Here is a 19,790-nt window from a genome sequence, read left to right as displayed (position 1 = left end):
AGATCAAAACTCTGAGGGTCAGGAAACCTGCCCCCCCCAGCCCCTACAGGTGAGGAGCCTTTTTCTGAGCCAGTGTTCCCCCTCAGGAGTATCGGAAATTCAGTCTGACTCTTTATGGACCACACACTATCTAAGAAGAGGTCCCAGTCAGAGATCCCAGTTATGGAAGAACGGCCTCTATGTTTCCAAATAAAGCTGAAGGAACCCCTGGGGCAATGTACACATATGTGTAAGTACACATAAGGGGAGTTTAACATGGGACCCAATGACCACTGCTACAGCAGAAGGAGTCCTGGCTCCCTGACCCTGCCTTGATCTCTCTCTCTCTCTGTTCATCCTCCCTCCCTGTCTTCTCTCTGTCTCTCTCTGTCTCTCTCTCTCTCTCTCTCTCTGTGTCTGTCTCTCTCTCTTCCCTCTTTCCCCTTCCCATCTCTCTGTCCTCTCTGTCTGTCTTTGATAATTCCAACAGACTACACTTAAGGACTTGCTTTCAGAGGGGGCAGACACCCCTACACTATCATGGCCATGGAAGTAGAAAATTAAATCTGAGACTTGAGAGAGGAAGTCAGCAACAATCATAGAGCGGGTACAATCGTGCTTGAAGCCAAGAAATGGGAGAATAGGGATGACCCCCATGGGTCACTTCTAACCCCAGGACTCTGATCACTTCCCATAGAAAATGGACTTATTCCAACTGCAGCAGAAACACTCCCTCAGGCTTCCCTTTGATGTTAGCATTTTCCTGTTCATTTTCTATCTCATCATGTCTTCCCCAAAGTCCTTGTGAAATAGGTGGAGCTAAGTCATTATTAATCAGAGAAATGCAAATTAAGACAACTCTAAGATACCACTACACACCTGTGAGATTGGCTAAGATGACAGGAAAAAATAATGATGATTGTTGGCGGGGATGTGGGAAAACTGGGACATTGATGCATTGTTGGTGGAGTTGTGAGTGAATCCAACCATTCTGGAGAGCAGTTTGGAACTATGCTCAAAAAGTTATCAAACTGTGCATACCCTTTGATCCAGCAGTGTTACTACTGGGCTTATATCCCAAAGAGATCATAAAGAAGGGAAAGGGACCTGTATGTGCACGAATGTTTGTGGCAGCCCTTTTTGTAGTGGCTAGAAACTGGAAACTGAATGGATGTCCATCAGTTGGAGAATGGCTGAATAAATTGTGGTATATGAAAATTATGGAATATTACTGTTCTGTAAGAAATGACCAACAGGATGATTTCAGAAAGGCCTGGAGAGACTTACACGAACTGATGCTGAGTGAAATGAGCAGGACCAGGAGATCATTATATACTTCAACAACAATACTATATGATGACCAGTTCTGATGGATCAGGCCATCCTCAGCAACAAGATCAACCAAATCATTTCTAATGGAGCAGTAATGAACTGAACCAGCTACGCCCAGCAAAAGAACTCTGGGAGATGACTAAGAACCATTACATTGAATTCCCATTCCCTATATCTATGCCCACCTGCATTTTTGATTTCCTTCACAAGCTAATTGTACAATAATTCAGAGTCTGATTCTTTTTGTACAGCAAAATAACGTTTTGGTCATGTATACTTATTGTGTATCTAATTTATATTTTAATGTATTTAACATCTACTGGTCATCCTGCCATCTGGGGGAGGGGGTGGGAGGGTAAGAGGTGAAAAACTGGAACAAGAGGTTTGGCAATTGTTAATGCTGTAAAGTTACCCATGTATATATCCTGTAAATAAAAGGCTATTAAATTAAAAAAAAAAATAGGTGGAGCTTATTATACCCATTTACCAGATGGGGAAACTGAGGCCACTGAGGGTGCTCAAACCCTGCAGTGACGGAGCCGGGCATCCCGACCCTCACTTTCTTCCTATTCGCCTCGTGAGAAGCTGACTCTCCCCTGACGCACTCTCCCCTCCCCAGGCCCGGGTATGGCGGGTGAACGAGACACAGCGGGGGGCTTACGAGGAGCTGGTCCCCGATCTTCAGCTTTTCCATCTGGATCTCGCGCAGTGGCTTCTTCAGCAAGGTCTTGGTCATGGCGTTCTGGGCCGTCATGCGGGTGGCCGAGTTCAGGTCCTTCACCATCATCACTGAGAGCACCGGGTCCCAGATGCGGAACTGGACGTCAGCCCCCACGGAGACCAGGGCGCCATCCTTGGAGGTCAGCTGGAAGGGAGGAGGGGTCGGAGTGGGCCGGTTCTGAGCAGGGACGGGCGCTGCTGCTGCTGCCCGTCTCCCCAACACGCTCATACCCCCCCGGGATGCCAGAGCGATGGCCGCCCGGGCCCGGTTCTGAGCAGGGACGGGCACCGTTGCCTGTCTCCCCGACACGCTCAGACCACCCCCCCAGACCCCTCCCAGGATGCCGGAGCGATGGCCATCCGGCCCGCTCTGGAAGGCCCGCGAGGGTTGTGGGCGCTGGCCCGTAAGGCACAGAGACTCACAGCCTCGATCACAGACCCCAACGACCTAACAGCCAGTGCATGTGGACCCTTGGTGTGAGGGGAACCTAGGCCTGGAGAGGGGGGCGCAGGTTTGAGTCCCACCTGTGAGGGCTGTGTGGGTCATGGGGCAGATCACACCCCTAAAATCTACAAAACACAGGGTCTGGACTGGCTGGACCCTGGACTCCCTCCTACTGAGAGAGGAGGCAACGTGCTGGGATGGGCAAGACCTCGCTGAGGTGAAGAGCTCCCTCCAACGTGTGTGGGCACTCTCTCTCCCCCAGATCTCCTCCGCCCCTCACTGACCGGGAGGGGAGACTGGTACGGGAGTCACTCCCCTTTCCCAGCGGGCCCTGAAGCCCGCCCCTCCCAGAGACCACCCTGGGGATCCCCCAAACTGCCTGTACCAGGAAAAGGTTTGTGGAAAGGATGGGAGCCGTTGTCTGCGAGAATTAGCCTCCCCCCCCCACCCCCCGTGCTTCTTCATTAGTCTCATGTTTCCAAGGGTGTGAGCTTCCCCTCTCGTGCCCCATGGGGGGGTGAGCTCCCTGAAAGCAGGAACCCCCTCTTTTCCTTCTGGGTCTTCCACAGTGGGGAGCTGGGCCTGCGGATGTGCTGGCTGGGGCAGGAACCAGAACAAGCGTCCGCTGTGAGTAAGTGACCCTTCCCCACGGTCTCTTCCTGTCCACAGACCCAGCAGCACGGGACAATGGAATACAGGCAGCCCTCCTCACCTTACAAGGAGGGACGTTGAATGCTCGTGTCCTCAGATCTACCCTTTGCCACGAGTCGATGAAAGGAAGCACGAGGACCATACCTGGGCCCTGGGGGGCCCGGATCCGGCCCAGACGAAACACGACCATCCGTTCGTAGGTAGGGACGATCTGCAAATGAGGCACACGGGAACAGATCAGGGCGCGGGGAGCAAGATGGCCTCTGCCCCAGGGACCCCACACTGGTCCTAGTACCTAAGCCTCTGACGCCCTCAGTCCCATCTAGTTTAAAATCTCCCTTCTTCCTGCTGGAAAGTCTACCTACGAGGAGGGCTTCTGTTCCAGAAACGAGGAAAGAAGCCTAGTGAGAGAATAAAGTGAGACCCAAAGAGGTCATGACTTTGCCCCACACCCCTAAGCAACTGATGGATCACAGAGCCAGGCTTAGAACCTCCCAAGCACGATCCACGACACACAATCCCCTTCCTGGCCCATCCAGCTCGGGATTCTCTAGTTGTTTTATGGGAAAAGCTGGTCATCCCCCAAGTCTCTCTCGTCTTCACCATTCTATCCAAATCCTTCCAAGGCCCACTGGTTTTTCCCACCATCTCCTCTTAGGGGATGGATTCCATACACAGCTTCCCTGCCGGATGGACCAGGTCATCTAATTATTTTCCCCAAATTGGCCTGGCAGGTCCAACTATTTGGGGGTTTGGTGATAAAGTCCAAGTTCAGCTTATCTATTGCTAGACTGATTTTTCAGCTCTTCGATATGTCACTATTCAAATGTAATAATAACTCTCAGGGGCAGCTACTTGGCACAGTGGATAGAGCACCTGCTCTGAAGTCAGGAGGACCTGAGTTCAAATGTGATCTCAGACATTTAACACTTCTCGCTGTATGACCCTGGGCAAGTCACTTAACCCCAATTGCCCCAAGGGGGAAAATAATAACTCTTTCTTATATGACACTCAAAGGGGTACAAAGTGGTCCTCATATTTGTGAGAAATTGTCCTCATTTTAGAGACAAGTCAAAGATCCAATGAGGTTGTTATTCAGAAAGGGAAGATCAAGGGATCACCAATCAACTAAGAGCTGAGAGGGACCTTCAAAAGCTTTCTTGTCCAGTTCCTTCATTTTTCAGATGAAGAAACTGAGAGCCACTGAATTTAAGTGATTTTTATTCAAGTCACATAGATGGCAAGTAACAGAAGAATTTGGGGCTTCTGGTGATAGTTATCTGGCTATTACAGCCCACAGATGTTGGACTCAGAGCCAGGTCCATGGCTCAGAGTCCACTCCAATTTTAGCAGACCACGTAGCTACTCTAGTGTTTGGAAGGCCAAAGAGTACCATTCTCTTTGGTCCATTCTCACCAGGAAGAGCCATGGTCCCTCCAGCGATTCTAGACCCCCTTCTCTGGAGCACCTATGGCTCTGTGATCTCCTCCATAAAGGACGGCGCGACCAGAACTATATGTGTGTGTCTCTGTGTGTGTGTGTGTCCCCAGCCCTCCTCAGTTTTACCTTCAAAGCAAACCATCCGGAAATGGGAAAAGTGATCACGAGCAGCAGGAACACCAGGAAGCTGATAATGCTGTGGCAGATGTAGGACGGCCAGCTCTGGGGAGAGTCTGCTGGAGAAGGAGACAGAGGCAAAGGCTAAGCAGCCATTCAAAGTGACCATGAGGGTGGACCGGGAGTGACTGCTAGGTAAGGAAGCCTCATCGGGAAAAGGATCCTGGGCTGGGAGCCAGGAAACTTCAATTCTCCCACTCACTTCCTCATTTCTCTGGGTTCCTTGAGAGTGGGGACTGTTCCATTTTAATATGGCAAACAGGAGGCAATTAAAAAATGTTTATTGAATTGTTAAGGACACCTCCATCCCTCTAGTCACACAATTTTGAGATATTCAGAGGGAGTCTCACCTTCTCTGTCTCTCTTATTATCCCTGATTCAAGCCCTCATCAATTCTCATTTGCACCATCACAGTAGCCCCCAGTTTCTAGCATCCTCTCTGAGAACAGCTGCCAAAACAATCTTCTTAAAGGACAGGTTTAATACTGTCATTCCCCTGCTCAAGAACATTCATTGACTCCCTATTTCCTCAAAACAAATAAATTCAGCTTGATATTTTAAATCCTTTTATTCTGTTCCCAGCTCACCTTTTCAGATTGATTTCAGTTCAGTCCCTTCATGCTCACGCCCAGTCCCATCCAGCCAATCTAGGCTGCCTGCACACTCAGCATTCTATCTCTCCATGGGCCTTCCTGCCCAAGGTATCTCCTGTGACTGAAATGTGCCCCCCCTCCCCTTTGCCCCTTGGGATCCTAACTTTCCTTAAAAGCTCAATTCCCCATTTCATCCTTTGTGGGAAGTCCTTCCTGATTTCCTAAGCTGATCATCTTCCCAAATTATCACGTGTACATACACAGGCTTACAGAGCTACGAATGAATGAAAAAACATTTTAAGCACTTCCTCTGTGCAAAGAGCCACACTAAGGACTGGGGCTGCAAATGAAAAAGTGAGACAGTCCCTGCCTCAAGGAGTTCCCAATCTAACAACTTATATGGGAGGGTTGAGCTGTAGCATCATCTCCATGGATAAAATCACACCGAACCATTTCCCAGCACCACGGATTTTGGTGGTTAGAACTTACTGATACATAAACGTGAGCTATATTCCCCTGCCCTAGAATGGAAGCTCCCTGAAGGCAGGAGATGTTTTCTTTTTGCCATCGGATCCCGGCCCCTTACATAGTACCTTGAAAATATGAAGTGCTTAATCTATGCTAACTGCATTAAATTGTACTGGATCTTCGGTGACTCACTTCCCTGTGTTTCAGCTTCTGAATCTGTAAACTGATGCTGTCTGAGGTTCTTTCCTTTTTCTGTAAAATGGGGATATAAATGGCTATGACTTCACAGGACTGTTACGAGAATCTAAAGGAAAAATATAAGTAAGGTGCTCTATAGACCTTAAAATGTTATATAAATATCAGTTATTATTATTTGTTATTATTGTTACAGACTTTCTCTGATTCCCAGCTACATAAAAAAGTGACTCATGCTCCAGCTTATCACCTCACAGCCTTATTTTTGTGAGAGAACTTATATGATGCAAAGGCTTAATTTATCCTTTTTCTGAAAAAATAATCTATTATTACTGTGAGGGATGTTATTCTTGTGTTTTCTGGCCCATACTCCATCGGACATCACTGAGATGGCTGGAGGATTGTTCAAATTCTTAGGGCCAGAGAGTGAATTAGCATCCACACCATTCAGCATATTGACCACATCACTGGAACACAAAGCAGGACCAACTTTCAACACCCTATGAATTGCAGTAAGATCCTCCTCCCAATTCAGAAAAATAAGATGATCATCTCATCCCCACCTTTTGTTGCTCCACCTCTCTCTCTACCTTGCTACCCCCCAAACCTTATTCTTCATCTTCACTGGGACCTCCAATCCCTTCAGCCCTCAGTCTTTTCCTGGGCTATCACCACATGCACTGGCTACACTCCTCCCTTTCTCCATCCTGATCTTCTGGGTGAACCAATTCAGCTCCACACTGCTCTGCAGGCCCTCGTTCCCTTGGCTGATTGAAGACTGTCAACACTCAGCCTCAGACCCTTCCCATCATCAGCTTCTTCTCCTTTAGGTTATGTGAATGAAGCTGGAGAAACACCAAAAACCCAACCATTCTATCAGCTCCAATAAAAATGTATGTCCCATAATCTCAACTGGGGCCTCACTTTCGCATCTCTCTAATGGATTCACTCTGCTGCTCACCAAGAGGCTCCTCCTAAATTTTTCCAATTCTCCTCTAACCTCCCGTGGCTCACCCTCCCACTTTCTCTCAGCTGAGGACCTTGCCTCACATTTCACTGGGGGAAATTTGACAGAAGTGTCCTCTCTTCCCTCCTCCTCATCCCACATCACTCAGACATCTGCCTCTATATCTTCCATTACCCCAGATTATGGGGAAAAGTGATCTTTCTCCTCACCAACATCCACAAATGAACCCATTCCATCTCATTTCCTCCAGCCAATGGCTCCTCAATCTAATCTCTACCCTCTGGCTGCTTCCCAGATGCCTACAAATACCCATATACCTCCCCTATTCATTAAAACCCCAACCTTGAATCCACCACCTTTGCTAGCCATCATCCTATCTCTCTCTTCCCATTAGTGACCAAATTTCCTTGAGGCAGCTGCCTAAAAACAGGCACCTCCACCTTCTCTCTTCTCTTCAGACTAACCATTCAACTGAAACTATTATTTAAAACTACCATCAGTCCCTTAATTGACAAATCAAATGGCCTTTCCTTGACCCCCTTCCTTCCTGACCCTCGCCAGCCTCTGACACTGTTGATCTTTCTTCTCTTTCATGGTAACTTCTCACTGTTCTGGTTCTCTTTCTGTTTGACTATCCCTTCTTATTCTCTCATCCTTTTACTAAGCTCATTGTAGGTACTTAACAAATGCACACTGACTTAACTTGAGAGGGTTTCACAGGACAAATTATAAATAGCAAGTAAAGGACTTCACTTAACCAAGACTACATTAAAATAGACAAACCTGCAAGATCCCACCATCCTCATCTAAAAATCTATTTCATGTGATAGCAAGAATCTACATGGAAAGTAAGAGAAATAGGTCATCTTTTTACATGGCAAAATCTAAACTCAACCCAAAAAATTTAATAAGATCATATTTCTGATCAATACTAAGAAACCTAACATATTCCTTCAATATATATATATATATATATGTATATATATATATATATATATACATATATATATATATATATTTTTTTTTTTTTTTGCTGAGGCAATTGGGGTTAAGTGACTTGCCCAGGGTCACACAGCCAAGAAGTGTTAAGTGTCTGAGATCAGATCTGAACTCAGGCGCTCCTGACTTCAGGGCTGGTGCTCTTTCCACTGTACCACCCAGCTGCCCCCAGTAATTTTCTGAAGGGACTTCAGATGTTTCCTGAGAATCACAGTTCATTCTCCTCAACTTTTCTAGGTTCTTGGCAATCTAAATTACTGCCATCAAAACAGAAATTATTCATCCTTTGATACTGAAAAAAATGGTTCTTGGATCAGTAAAAAGGTTCTAGAGTCTCCTAAAAAAACTGTGTGTTTTTTTTTTTTAAATCAAGAGACGGGAGCTAAGATGGCAGAATAAAGGAAATGACTTGCTGAGTTCTCCCCCAATCCCCTTCAAATTTCTTTAAATAATGACCCTAGACAAACTTGAGAGCATTAGAACACACAGAAAAATGTAGTAAAATGTTGTCCAGTTGAAGATAGCAGCTACATCCAAAGCCTCCAAGAAAAATAAGAACTGGGCTCAGGCCATGGAAGAGCTCCAAAGGAATTCTGAAAATCAAGTAAAAGAGATGGAGAAAATATTTGGAAAAGAATTGAGAGTGGTGAAAAAAGAAATATGGAAAGCTAATGAGAAGAATATCTTTGCTTTTTGCAAAATTAGCCAAATGGGAAGGAGGTACAAAAGCTCATTGAGGAAAATAATTTCTTGAAAATCATAAATCATTTTTAAATTAGCAAACAGAAATAACAAATGGAAGCTAATGACTTTATAAGAGATCAAGAAACAATAAAACAAAACTAAAAGAATGAACAAATATAAAACAATGTGAAATATCTCAATGGAAAAACAACTGACCCAGGAAATAGATCTAGAAGAAATAATTTAAAAATTATTGGTCTACCTGCAAATGATGATCAGAAAAAGAGCCTGGTCATCATCTTTCAAGAAATTATCAAGAAAATCTGTCCTGATATTCTAGAACCAGAGAATAAAATAGAAATTGAAAGAATTCACTGATCAGCTCCTGAAAAAGATCCCAAAATGAAAACTCCCAGATATATTATAGACAAATCCTGGAATTCCCAGGTCAAGGAGAAAATGCATGTAGAAAGAAACAATTCAAGTATAGTGGAGCCATAGGATAACACAACATTAGCAGCTTCTACCTTATAGAACAGGAAGGCTTAGAATATGATATTCTGGAGAGCAATGGAGCTAGGATTATAACCAAGAATTACTTACCCAGAAAAACTGGATATAATACTTTAGGGGAAAAGGTGGAAATTTAATGGAACAGAGCATTTCTTTCAAGCATTTGTGATGAAAAACCAGAGCTGAATAGTAAATATGATTTTCAAATACAGGAGTCAGGAGAAGCATAAGAAAGTAGTCAAGAAAAGGATATCATAAGGGACTTAATATGGTTTATCTCTTTTTATTCCTACACAGAAAGATGACACTTGTAACTCATTATAACTTTCTCATTATTATGGAAGTTAGGAGGATATATAGACAGAAGGCATAGGTGTAAATTGAATAGGAAAGGATAACATAAAAATTAAAGGGTGAGAAATGTACTGGGAAAATGGGAAAGGGAGAGATAAAATGGTGTAAATTATCTGCCATTAAAGAGGCATGAAAAAGCTCTGACTTATGATGAAAAATGCTATCCATACTCAGAGAAAGAATTGATGTGTCTGAATACAGATTGAAGCATACTCTTTTTTTAAAATTTATTTTTCTTGAAGAATTTTTTGGCAGGAAGGTAGATCTATGTTTTCTTTCACAACATGACTTTTATGGAAATGTTTTGCATAACTTCACATGTGCTTTCTAATAAGGAACTCAAAAGATTTTTAAGAAATGTAAAAAATTGTCTGAAATGTAACTGAGGAAATAAAAAAATATTAAAATGTTAAAGAAGAAATTGAGGACCCCCTCCTCCCTAAAATCAAGAGACCATTGTATCTGTAATCTTTGGATTTAGCAGTTCTGAAAGCTGAATCTAGCTAAGCTTCAAATAGTTAAGATTCACTTTCAGATTCAGATCTGATTAATGAGAGAACAAAACTGAAACACTTCAACAGGAAGACAGCTGTCCAGGTTTAGGAAAATTAAAACAGAGACATCCAAAAAAACAGTTTACCATTCTGGATTTTAATTTAAAAGTCTGCTTCACTATATGAAAAGGAGAAGAAATGCAAAAGCTGAAAATTTACTTAAGGAACCAAAAAAGAAAAAAATGTTTAAGGAGCCAAGAGTGAAATACATTTGTTATCATACTTTCATATCCATGGCTAGTACCAAGACCCAGAGATGGGATATGGAAAGTACTATGTGAGGAACCACACAAAGGCAGTTTGGTTGGACTGGAGAGTATGTAGCTTGGGAGTAGTGGGTAATAAAGTTTTAAATGCCAAACAGAAAATTTTATATTTTATATTGAGTAAAAAGGCAACATAGTCCATGGTCTATGAACTTCAAGAAAATCCCTAGAAGGAATGAACTGCTAAGAATATTTTTCAGGGCACTAGCATGATAGCATGATAGTGGGCAAATGCCTGATGATATTTCTATCCCTATGCTAGATTTATATTTCTGGGTGGGATTTGGAAGGCCTACCAGATTAGTCCATCAAGCAGGCTCAGACTGGGCTGGAGGTGGGATATGAGATGCTCAAACCACGCTAGAGAAACAAAAGGTAATAATACCTGATCAGGCCTGATATCCTCATACCTGATAAAACAGTATTTCCCTAAAGTCTAGTTATGAGATTCTTCAACGTCAATGGAAAATTTTTTGCAGCAATCATCCAATCTGACTGAGTTTTTGCCAGCATAGCTTTGGTCCTGAGTTACGCATTAAATAAATCTAGTCTCTAAGCAACAAGCAGGGCTTTCCAGTCATGAAGGGCTAGATTCAAACAATGTAATAACGTTTTTTCATGACTATACATTTCAAGAAATCCATATTTCTTCTCTGATAACTAATCCCATACATGTCAATCAGTTCTGGTACTTTAAAAAATGCATTTTTAAACAACATTTAAAAAAAAGAAAGAAAACTGTATATCTTTGGAATAAAAAAAAAATTAAAGGCAGAAACAAAGAAAAATACATATTTAAAGAATATAGTAAAGTTATAGAGAAAAACATTTTCTCTTTTTTGTGGGATTTTTTCCCTCTAAGAGCAAATATTGCAATATTTGTTATTTTGATTGACTACAAACACTTGGAGATGAGTGGGATATTCTGATTTCAGAGAATTGCACTTACTTTCCCTCCCAATTTGGAAAATCCCTAATTTTCCCTCCAATTAGAAATCAGATTACTTAATCCTGTAGCCTGAGGTATATTCTATTGTTTTCTTTTAATGCAAAAAAAAACCTGTCTCTCTTTGTATTTAGGATCCAGTGCCTAGCTGAGGGGCCCTATTTTTGATATGTTGTACAATTGGTGCACTGACAACAAATCGATATGCTCAGAAATGCAAACCTTTGTTTCCCAGTCATTTCAATCACTCTACCTGCCACAATTCCACTCGTGGACCACTGTTTGCCTTACCACATCCCATGACTCCTTTCTCCCTCTTTTCTTCCCTTTCTCTCCTACCTCCCACCTGGCAACCCTCAACCTATGAACCCTCAACATTTTTCATCTGTCTAAAATCAAACTGCTAAGCTTCGCAAAGACAATACATTAATTAACATTTTAGGGTAAAATCACAGGATAGTTGAGGAGATAAAATGGATTTAGGCAGCTCATGTGTAAGGCAAACCCTGTATCCAATGGCAGGGAAGGCAAAATGCTGTTCTGGGCCAGTAGCCCAGGAGATTTTAATGCCTGATGTGTAGATGGCTCCCCTTCTACTTCTCCCTGTCCACTGTTACCAATTCCCTCTTTATTTATCTTTTCTTTCTCTTACCAGATTGTGTGTTTATTAAGGTTTGTTTACTTAGTAGAGGTTATATATACATCCACTCTAATTTCTCTAGGAAGTTCAGGCAGTTCACAATTCCACCTGGAACTGAGGGAGGAGACAGGTGACAGGAGGAGAAGGAACCTCAAAATCTTTCCAACAATTAAGTCTCCAGCAAGAAACTTAAGAACATGGGGACATAGGGTGGGTTTTCTTCACTTTGTCAATTTACAAAAAGGGATGTAGAAAAGAGAAATTAATTCGGGAGATAAACAGATGGCTAAGAAAGTGGTATCTGAGGAGCTAAGGCAGGGATGTGAGAAAACTGGGACACTAATACATAGTTGGTGAAGTTGTGAACTGATCCAAGCATTCTTGAGAGCAAATTGGAACTATGTCCAAAGGGCTAGCAAACAGTGACCCAGAAGTGTTACTACTGGGCTTATATCCCAAAGAGATCTTAAAGGAGGGAAAGGGACCTGTTTGTGCCAAAATGTTTGTGGCAGCCCTGTTTGTAGTGGCTAGAAACTGGAAACTGAGTGGATGCCCATCAATTGGAGAATGGTTGAATAAATTATGGTATATGAATGTTATGGAACATTATTGTTCTGTAAGAAACAATCAGCAGGATGATTTTAGAGAGATGCTAAGTGAAGCAAGTAGAACTAGGAGAACATTATACACAGCAAGATTATGCAATGATCAATTCTGATGGACGTGACTCTTTTCAACAGTGAGGTGATTCAGGCCAGTTCTAAAGGTCTTGGGATGGAGAGAGCCATCTGCACTCAGAGAGAGGACTGTGGGGACTGAATGTGAATCACAACATAGTATTTTCACTGTTGTTGTTTGCCACTATTTTGTTTTCTTTCTCCTTTTTTTTTTCCCTTTTGGATCTGATTTTTCTTGTGCAGAATGATAATTATGGAAATAGATATAGAAGAATTGCACATGTTTAACATATATTGGATTACTTGCCACCTAGGGGAGGGATGAGGGGAAAGGAGGGAAGAATTTTGGGTCACAAGGTTTTGCAAGAGTGAATGTTGAAAATTACCCATGCATATGTTTTGAAAATAAAAAGCTTTAATAAAAAAAGAGAAAGTGGTATCTGAGAAAATATATTGGTCATAATTATAAGGATAAATAGATTCCTTGTCTGGCATGGGAGTATACCTGTCAAAGAGAGGTGAAAATGAATTTTCAGGGGACTTGTAACACTAATTTAAAAGATTTTATATTAAAAAAAGATGAAGGAAGGGTTGGAGAAAATTACTTAGGTCAATCCCCTAAATTAAATATTTCAGAGAATAACTACAGAGAAGGAAAAAAAAAAAACATATCTGAGAGACCCTGAAATTCATGAGACAGATAATTCATTGTTAGACTGTCAGATACTAGAATGAATATTTCCTATAAAAATGGTGCCAGTAAAGTGAAAGTTCAGAATGAGTTGACCTTGTCAGGGGAAGCTATATATATATATATATATATAGTATATTGGGAGAATCAGAAGGATCAAAGATGAGATAGGGTCTTTGGGTGGGCTTAATTTTATGCTGTTCAAATCTTATTTTATTATTGTTTTCTCAGCAAAGGAAAATATAACTTCACACAGGAAATAGAAGAACCAAAATGATTATAGGGGAGTTGATTTCCCAAATCAGAGGATATGTAACTACCTTCAATACATTCAAGTTACCCGGCCCAGGTAAACTACCTCCTTAGGTGCTGAAAGAAAAGGCAGAAGTCAGTGCTGAGCACCTGTTAGAAAGAGATGAAAGAAGAGACAGAGAAGCACCATGTCTTTGCAGAAGTGCAAATGTTCCAGTTTTCAAAAAAGGAAAAAGAATCTGAAATCCTAGGTCAAGGACCTTCACTTCAATTCCTGGAAAATTGTTTAGAAAGGATAATTAACATGAGGGCTGAATAATAAGTAATAAGGAAAGCAGTGATTACAAAGAGCCAAGCACGACTATCAAGAACAAATCATGGAAGACTAAGCTCCCATGAATGATTAAACTAATGGATGAGTGGAATGCTATTATTAAATTATTTCATTTAAATGATTAAACTTGTAGATGACATAGTTTGTTCAAATCCTAGAAATGCTTTTTTGATAAAGCACCTCATTATTTCTGAGGAAAAGATAAAGGGACAGAGATTAGATGATGCAATTAGATGTTCAGAACTGAGAAAATTAAATTGATATTGTTTCCATTTTTATAATTGATTTCATTCTGTATCACAGTCGACATTTTGTATAACTGTCTAAGTCATATTACTTTGTCTCTGAGGTAAATTTAAAAGTTCAGTTTCCCTATAAATCACTTTTATTAAAAAAAAAAAAGAAGAAGAAAAAAGAAAAAAAAGCAGCTATCTCTATGCCACTAGCTGTCCTTGACCAATCGGAGGAAATCTGTTAGCTTTACACCATTAGTTATCTCATTGGATGATATTCAGAATCTTAGATGGAAGGAAGAACTGTTGCTAGCCTCATATTGCTGATTTCCAGCCAATCATGTTGTGCCCCATGCCTGTAATGCTGCGGGATTTGTAGCCAATCATATTGTTTTCCCCATCTATGATGCTGCCTTCCAGTTTTTCAGTGTGCCTCCTTTTGTCTGTAAAAATGATTGGTCGGCCCTCATCTGCAGTCTTTATTTGCGTTAGTGATGAACTAAAAACCCTTTTAAAGGTAATTACTAGCCTTACCAATAAACTAAACATACTCTAAACTTTGTATCTCAGTTTGCCTTCATTTCAATTGTTCTAGAACTCATTGGATGGTTCACAGAGTGGTTATGAACAGTTCACAGACAACACAGAGGACGTCTCCAATTGAGTAGCCATGCTTGGCTCTGTGCTGCTTAACATTTCTTATTAATTATTATTAATACTAATTGTTAACTATCAGTTCTTATTAATGCCTTGAATGAAGGCATACTCATCATATCTGCAGATGATAGAATGAGAGATCACACACTGAATATCAGAATCCAAAAGTATCTTGACAGGCTGGGACAGTGGGATAAATCTAACAGGCTCAAATCAATAAAGAAAAAGGTAAAGTGGTATTTGCAGACTAAAGCTCAGCTTCATCAATAGAAGCTGCTGGTGTTCATGGCCAGAAAGCCATGATTTTGAATGAATCAGTAGCAGCCATCAAAGAACCTGGTCTTGTTGGACCTCGCCTGAAGTGCCCTGTCCAATTCTGGATGACTTGGTTTAAGGACATCACTAAGCTACATAATGTCTAAGAAGGGAATTGAGAATGCTGAGGCCCTGATGCCCTGTCAAATGAGGAGCTGGGATGTATACTCTGGAAAAGAGGAGACCATCCTGTGAAGGGAGGATTAGATCGGTTCTGCTCGCCCTCAATGGGACAGATGCTCCAAGAAAGGCTGGCTGTCAAATATAGATCCCTTTTGTGGGGATTCCCACTATTTTTTGTAAGGCTAGAGAGGGAAGATCTAGAGCAAGTGCCAAAGTAAGGAGTCTCGATTGTATCCTGAAGGTAATGGAGACCCACTGAAAGTTGAGGAGCTCTTTTAGGACAAGTCATGTTTTAGGAAGTGAATCTGATAACACTGAGCTTACTAAATCTATGCTGGCAAAGGGCAGGGCAGCCCAGCAAATACAGCATGGCTGGAGGAATCCAAGTTTTTATTCCTGGTGCTCTGGATCTTAGTAGCTACATCTGGGAAATGGGAATCATATTCTTATTCCATTTCTAAATGTAGCTCTTCTCCTTTTACAATTCCCCTGAGCTCGTCTGTAACTGGTAAGTTCTCTTTCAGAGACTCAGTTTCCCAATTTGTAAAGTGGCAGGAATCCCTGCCCTATACACCACAGGGAGATGTGGTAAGCATCAAACTGGGTAATCAGAGGAAAGTCCTTGAGAGAGTACAAAATGGGCTGTACATGCATGGGGGAGTGATTGATGGTATCAGAGGTAAGGGCCACAGTTCCCACAAATTATAAAAGGGCTTAAAATGTCCTATTTCCAAGGCCTTCTAGCATTTGTCACTATAACGCTGCTGAGTCCCCTCTTGCATGATGTCAATGGCCTTGACATTACTGATCTGGAACTGGAGGAGACCAAGCTTAGCTTGAAGAAACTGAGATAAGATGGTTAAGCAACTGGAGGTCACACGGAGGGGTAACAACAACAATGATAATAGTTAACATTTATAAAGCACCTACTAAGCACCCTCCCCCGATCCTCACTGGGAAGGAGATAATGAATGTGACATCTGTTTTGGATGCAAGGAGCGCCGTTCCGGCTTTAGCTAAGCTCGGAGGGGAGGGAGGATCCCAGAGGCGAGGACAGAGGAGACTACCCAGAAGTGGGGAGGGGGATAGAGGAAGGGGCGCACTGTGGAGGGCAGAGGAGAGCACGGTTCACTAGAACCCAGCCAGACTCTGGAGCACACGCACGGGATTCGAATCCCACCTGCGATCACCACAAACCTGCAGGCGCAGCTCCGAGCGCGGGGCTGGACAGCGCGGCTTCCAGCTCTGCACCAGCCGTCCCTCCGAGGCCTCCTGCTCCGGGGCCCCTCATCCTACGCCCCCCCGGGGGGAAGCACTAGGAGAAGGGCTCACCCATGGGCCAGATTGCAAGAGGGCCCGGAATCACTGATTCCGGAAGGGTGAATGGAGGCCTTGGAGGTGACGTCATTTCACTTGGGCCTTAACAGCCTGTGGTTTCAATGTTGCAAGTATGTTTCACAGAGGAGGAAACTGACACAGGGAGGATCGAGCGGCTTGCCGGGAGCCCGCCAGCAAAGGCCCCAAAGCTGGGCCCGGATTTTCCTGACCGGGCTCGCCCAGAGGCCAGACTAGCCCAAGTCCGGGCCTGCTCGGGAGCCGGCACGCGGGGAAGAGGCTGGTCACCATCCCTGCCCGCGCCCCTCCGCCGTCACTCACCCGCGTCCTGGCCCGGGCCCGGGCGCTCCCGGCTCAGAATGGCGGGGAAGAAGCCCTGCTTGGAGCCGTAGATGCCCAGGCTGGACTGCTGGAAGCGGTCAAAGTCGCCCAGGGGCAGGGCCCGGTAGCCCGACCTGCCGAACATGATGTTTGGTGGGAGGGGCCGCTCCCACCTGCGGCCTCCGCTCCGCGGCTGTTGCTAGGCAATGGGCAGAGAGCCAGCGGGAGGCGACAGCATCAGGTCCGGCCGCAGCCAGCCATGCTCCCGCGGGGCCTCGGCCCTCCGGCGGGGTCTCAGCCTCCGGGCGGGGTCTCTGCCTCCGGGCGGGGTCTCGGCCTCCGGGCGGGGTCTCGGCCTCCGCGTGGGGCCTCGGCCCTCCGGACCGGGACAGGGGCGCCTTCCTAGGGAAAGGGGGGACAGGGAGCAGACGCTGGGGGCCTCCCGCGCACCGCCCCCGCCCCGGCCCCTCCCTGCGTCGCGGCCTTGCAGCCCTGCACCTGAGGGAGCCCCGCCCAGGGCCACCAGCCTCCCTCCCCGCCAGGGGCCCGCGGCTTCCTGGTCGGTGACGTCATCCAGGAGCCCCAGATGGGGACAGGGGAAGAGGAGGAGCCGCGTGAGCCGCTTCTACTGCGCAGCCTGCGCACTCCCTCTAGCCAGGGAGGACTGCTGCAATGCGGGACTTGCCCCCGCAGTGGAGGGGCTGCGGCACCAGTGGGCGCGGCGGAGCGGGGACTGACAGCCCGCCCTCGGGGGGTTAGGACTGCAGATAGGATGCCAACCTTTAAAATGCAGAGTGCCCAAACATATGCAAAGCATAATGGTTACATTGTTGCAAAACCAAATAAAGGGCATGAATTATTCATTGGACCAAAACGCAGTTTTTAAAATCCACATCTAATGGATTTTAAACGCGTAATATACATGGATAAAATCAACTAACATGGAGTTATTAATTAAACCCAAAACATACAATTAAATAATTTTATAACTACATTTATTATATCTGTACAAAACCAAAATTCTTATAATGACATTTATTCCATATGAGCAAAATCAAATAAAGTGCAGAAGTTATTACCTGGACCAAAATGCAATTTTTAATGAACTTTATACATATTTTTATATTATTCATACAAATCCAAATAAAGTGTAGGAGCTATTCATTACATTCAAAAATGCAACTTTAAAAAATCCATAAATGTGATGAATTTTAACCATAAACAGTGTGTGTGTGTGTATATTACATATTATCTGTGTATAAAATCAAGTAAAGTGTAGATATTATTAATTGGACAAAAATGCGATTTTTAAATTCACCAAGTATAAGGAATAATGCAGGAAATTTATATATATGTATATGCACACACACATACACATATATATGTGATTTATATATGTGTGGATATTACTATATTTATATACCATGATATACATTGCAAGAATAGTAGGGCATAGTTCAAGCCCTGCCTGTGACACATAAATAGCTCTAGGACTCTGGGTGAACCAATCTCTCTGTAGTCCCAGGAGATCCCTCTAAGAGCAGGAATCTGAATTTTTTTTTTGGGGGGTCATAGACCCCTTTGGCTATCTAGTGACGCTTATAACCCCCTTTTCAGAATTATGTTTTTTTAAAATGTATGGAATAAAGTACAGAAAATGACAAAGCAAAGTAGTTATATAAATGTTATATATATGCACATATATAAAGATGTAGATATAGATCTATTTAATTTGCAGTCTTTTTGTAGTGACAAGGAGTTGGAAATTGAGTCTGTTCCTCAGTTGGGGAATGCCTGAATAAGTTATAGTATGTGAATGTAATGGAATATTCTTCTTTTATAAGAAGTGATGAACAGGTTGATTTAAGAAAAGCCTGGGAAGACCTATGTGAACTGATAGGAGCAGAACCAAGAGAACATTATGCACAGTAACAATATTACATGATGATCAACTGTCACGGACTTGGCTCTTTTCAACAAGGAAGTGATTCAAAGCAATTCCATTAGACTTGGCATGGAAAGTGCCATCCACATCCAGAGAGAGAACCATGGAGACTGAATGTAAATCAGAGTATAGTATTTTCATCTTTGTTGTCTTATGCTCATGGATTTTTTTTTTTCCCCTTTTGATCTGATTGTTTTTTGATTGCGGTTGTTTGTTTTTTGTGCACCATGATAAATAGGTGTTTAGAAGAATTGCACATTTAATCTATATCGGATTGTTTGCTGTCCTGTATATTTTCAGACTTATTTCATCATTGGGGCTTCTCCATTGATTTAGATGCCAACTCCCTTCCATTCTTAGAATGTTCTGGGGCACTGATAGATTTTGCCCAGAGACACACAACTGGCGTTTGCTAAGGCTTGAACTCGGGACTTCTGTCCAAGGCCAGCTCATTGTCCTTGTTTTCCTTTATCTCCAGTTCTGAGTGCTTAATTTCAGAATTCCTTCTTCTTGGCTGTGGCACTGGTTGTGAGTAGGGAGCACATTGGGTATTCTCTTTCCCATTCCCTTTTTATTTACATACCTTCTCCCCTAATTCCCATATGACAAATTTCATTTTCATTCCCAGAACATCTAAAAAGGATTCTGGCAAGAAGGCAAAGGGGTCTATTCTCCCCAGACAAAGTCTGGACTCCCCAGACTACTCGTTCCTTATTTACCGAAATTATAAAAAACGTGAAGCCTTTTGTAGGTGATACAGTTTATGGTTCCTCTTATAAACTCCTTGAGGGCTAGCACATAGTAGGAGGTCAGAAAATGAAAGCATAGCCCAGTCTTTCCTCCCTGGAATCTCAGAATCTGGTTGGGGGAATCGAGAAATGATAGGATGTAAAAAACCGCAGCCAAACAACGGTGTGGCGTTCATCCCTGCAACAGGCGGTAGCCAGTCAGAGGCAATATTCGGAGCCAGAAGTGCCCTTGGGG

The 19,790-nt window shown here is 43.3% G+C and overlaps 1 protein-coding gene across 4 annotated transcripts in view; it reads right to left on the bottom strand.

The window, feature by feature from the left end:
• Window positions 1–17,429, bottom strand: part of STOML1 (stomatin like 1) — a 67,774-nt gene extending 50,345 nt beyond the window's left edge. Inside the window, exons 1-4 of one of the 4 annotated variants that reach the window (XM_031956636.1) lie at window positions 16,862–17,429; window positions 4,694–4,803; window positions 3,189–3,338; window positions 1,973–2,176 (exon numbers count right to left, since the gene is read on the bottom strand). In XM_031956636.1, the coding sequence (XP_031812496.1) occupies window positions 1,973–2,176; window positions 3,189–3,338; window positions 4,694–4,803; window positions 16,862–17,006 (609 nt within the window). In that variant the 5' untranslated portion in view covers window positions 17,007–17,429. The remainder of the gene's footprint in view (window positions 1–1,972; window positions 2,177–3,188; window positions 3,339–4,693; window positions 4,804–16,861) is intronic. The other 3 variants (XM_031956637.1, XM_031956634.1, XM_031956635.1) reach the window with 3 other exon arrangements.
• Between the last annotated feature and the right edge of the window lie 2,361 nt (window positions 17,430–19,790).

Source organism: Sarcophilus harrisii, chromosome 2 (assembly GCF_902635505.1).
Source record: "Sarcophilus harrisii chromosome 2, mSarHar1.11, whole genome shotgun sequence".
NCBI lineage: Eukaryota > Metazoa > Chordata > Mammalia > Dasyuromorphia > Dasyuridae > Sarcophilus > Sarcophilus harrisii.
Note: the sequence above shows the minus strand (reverse complement) of the source record. Positions and strands in the feature narration are given on the sequence as shown.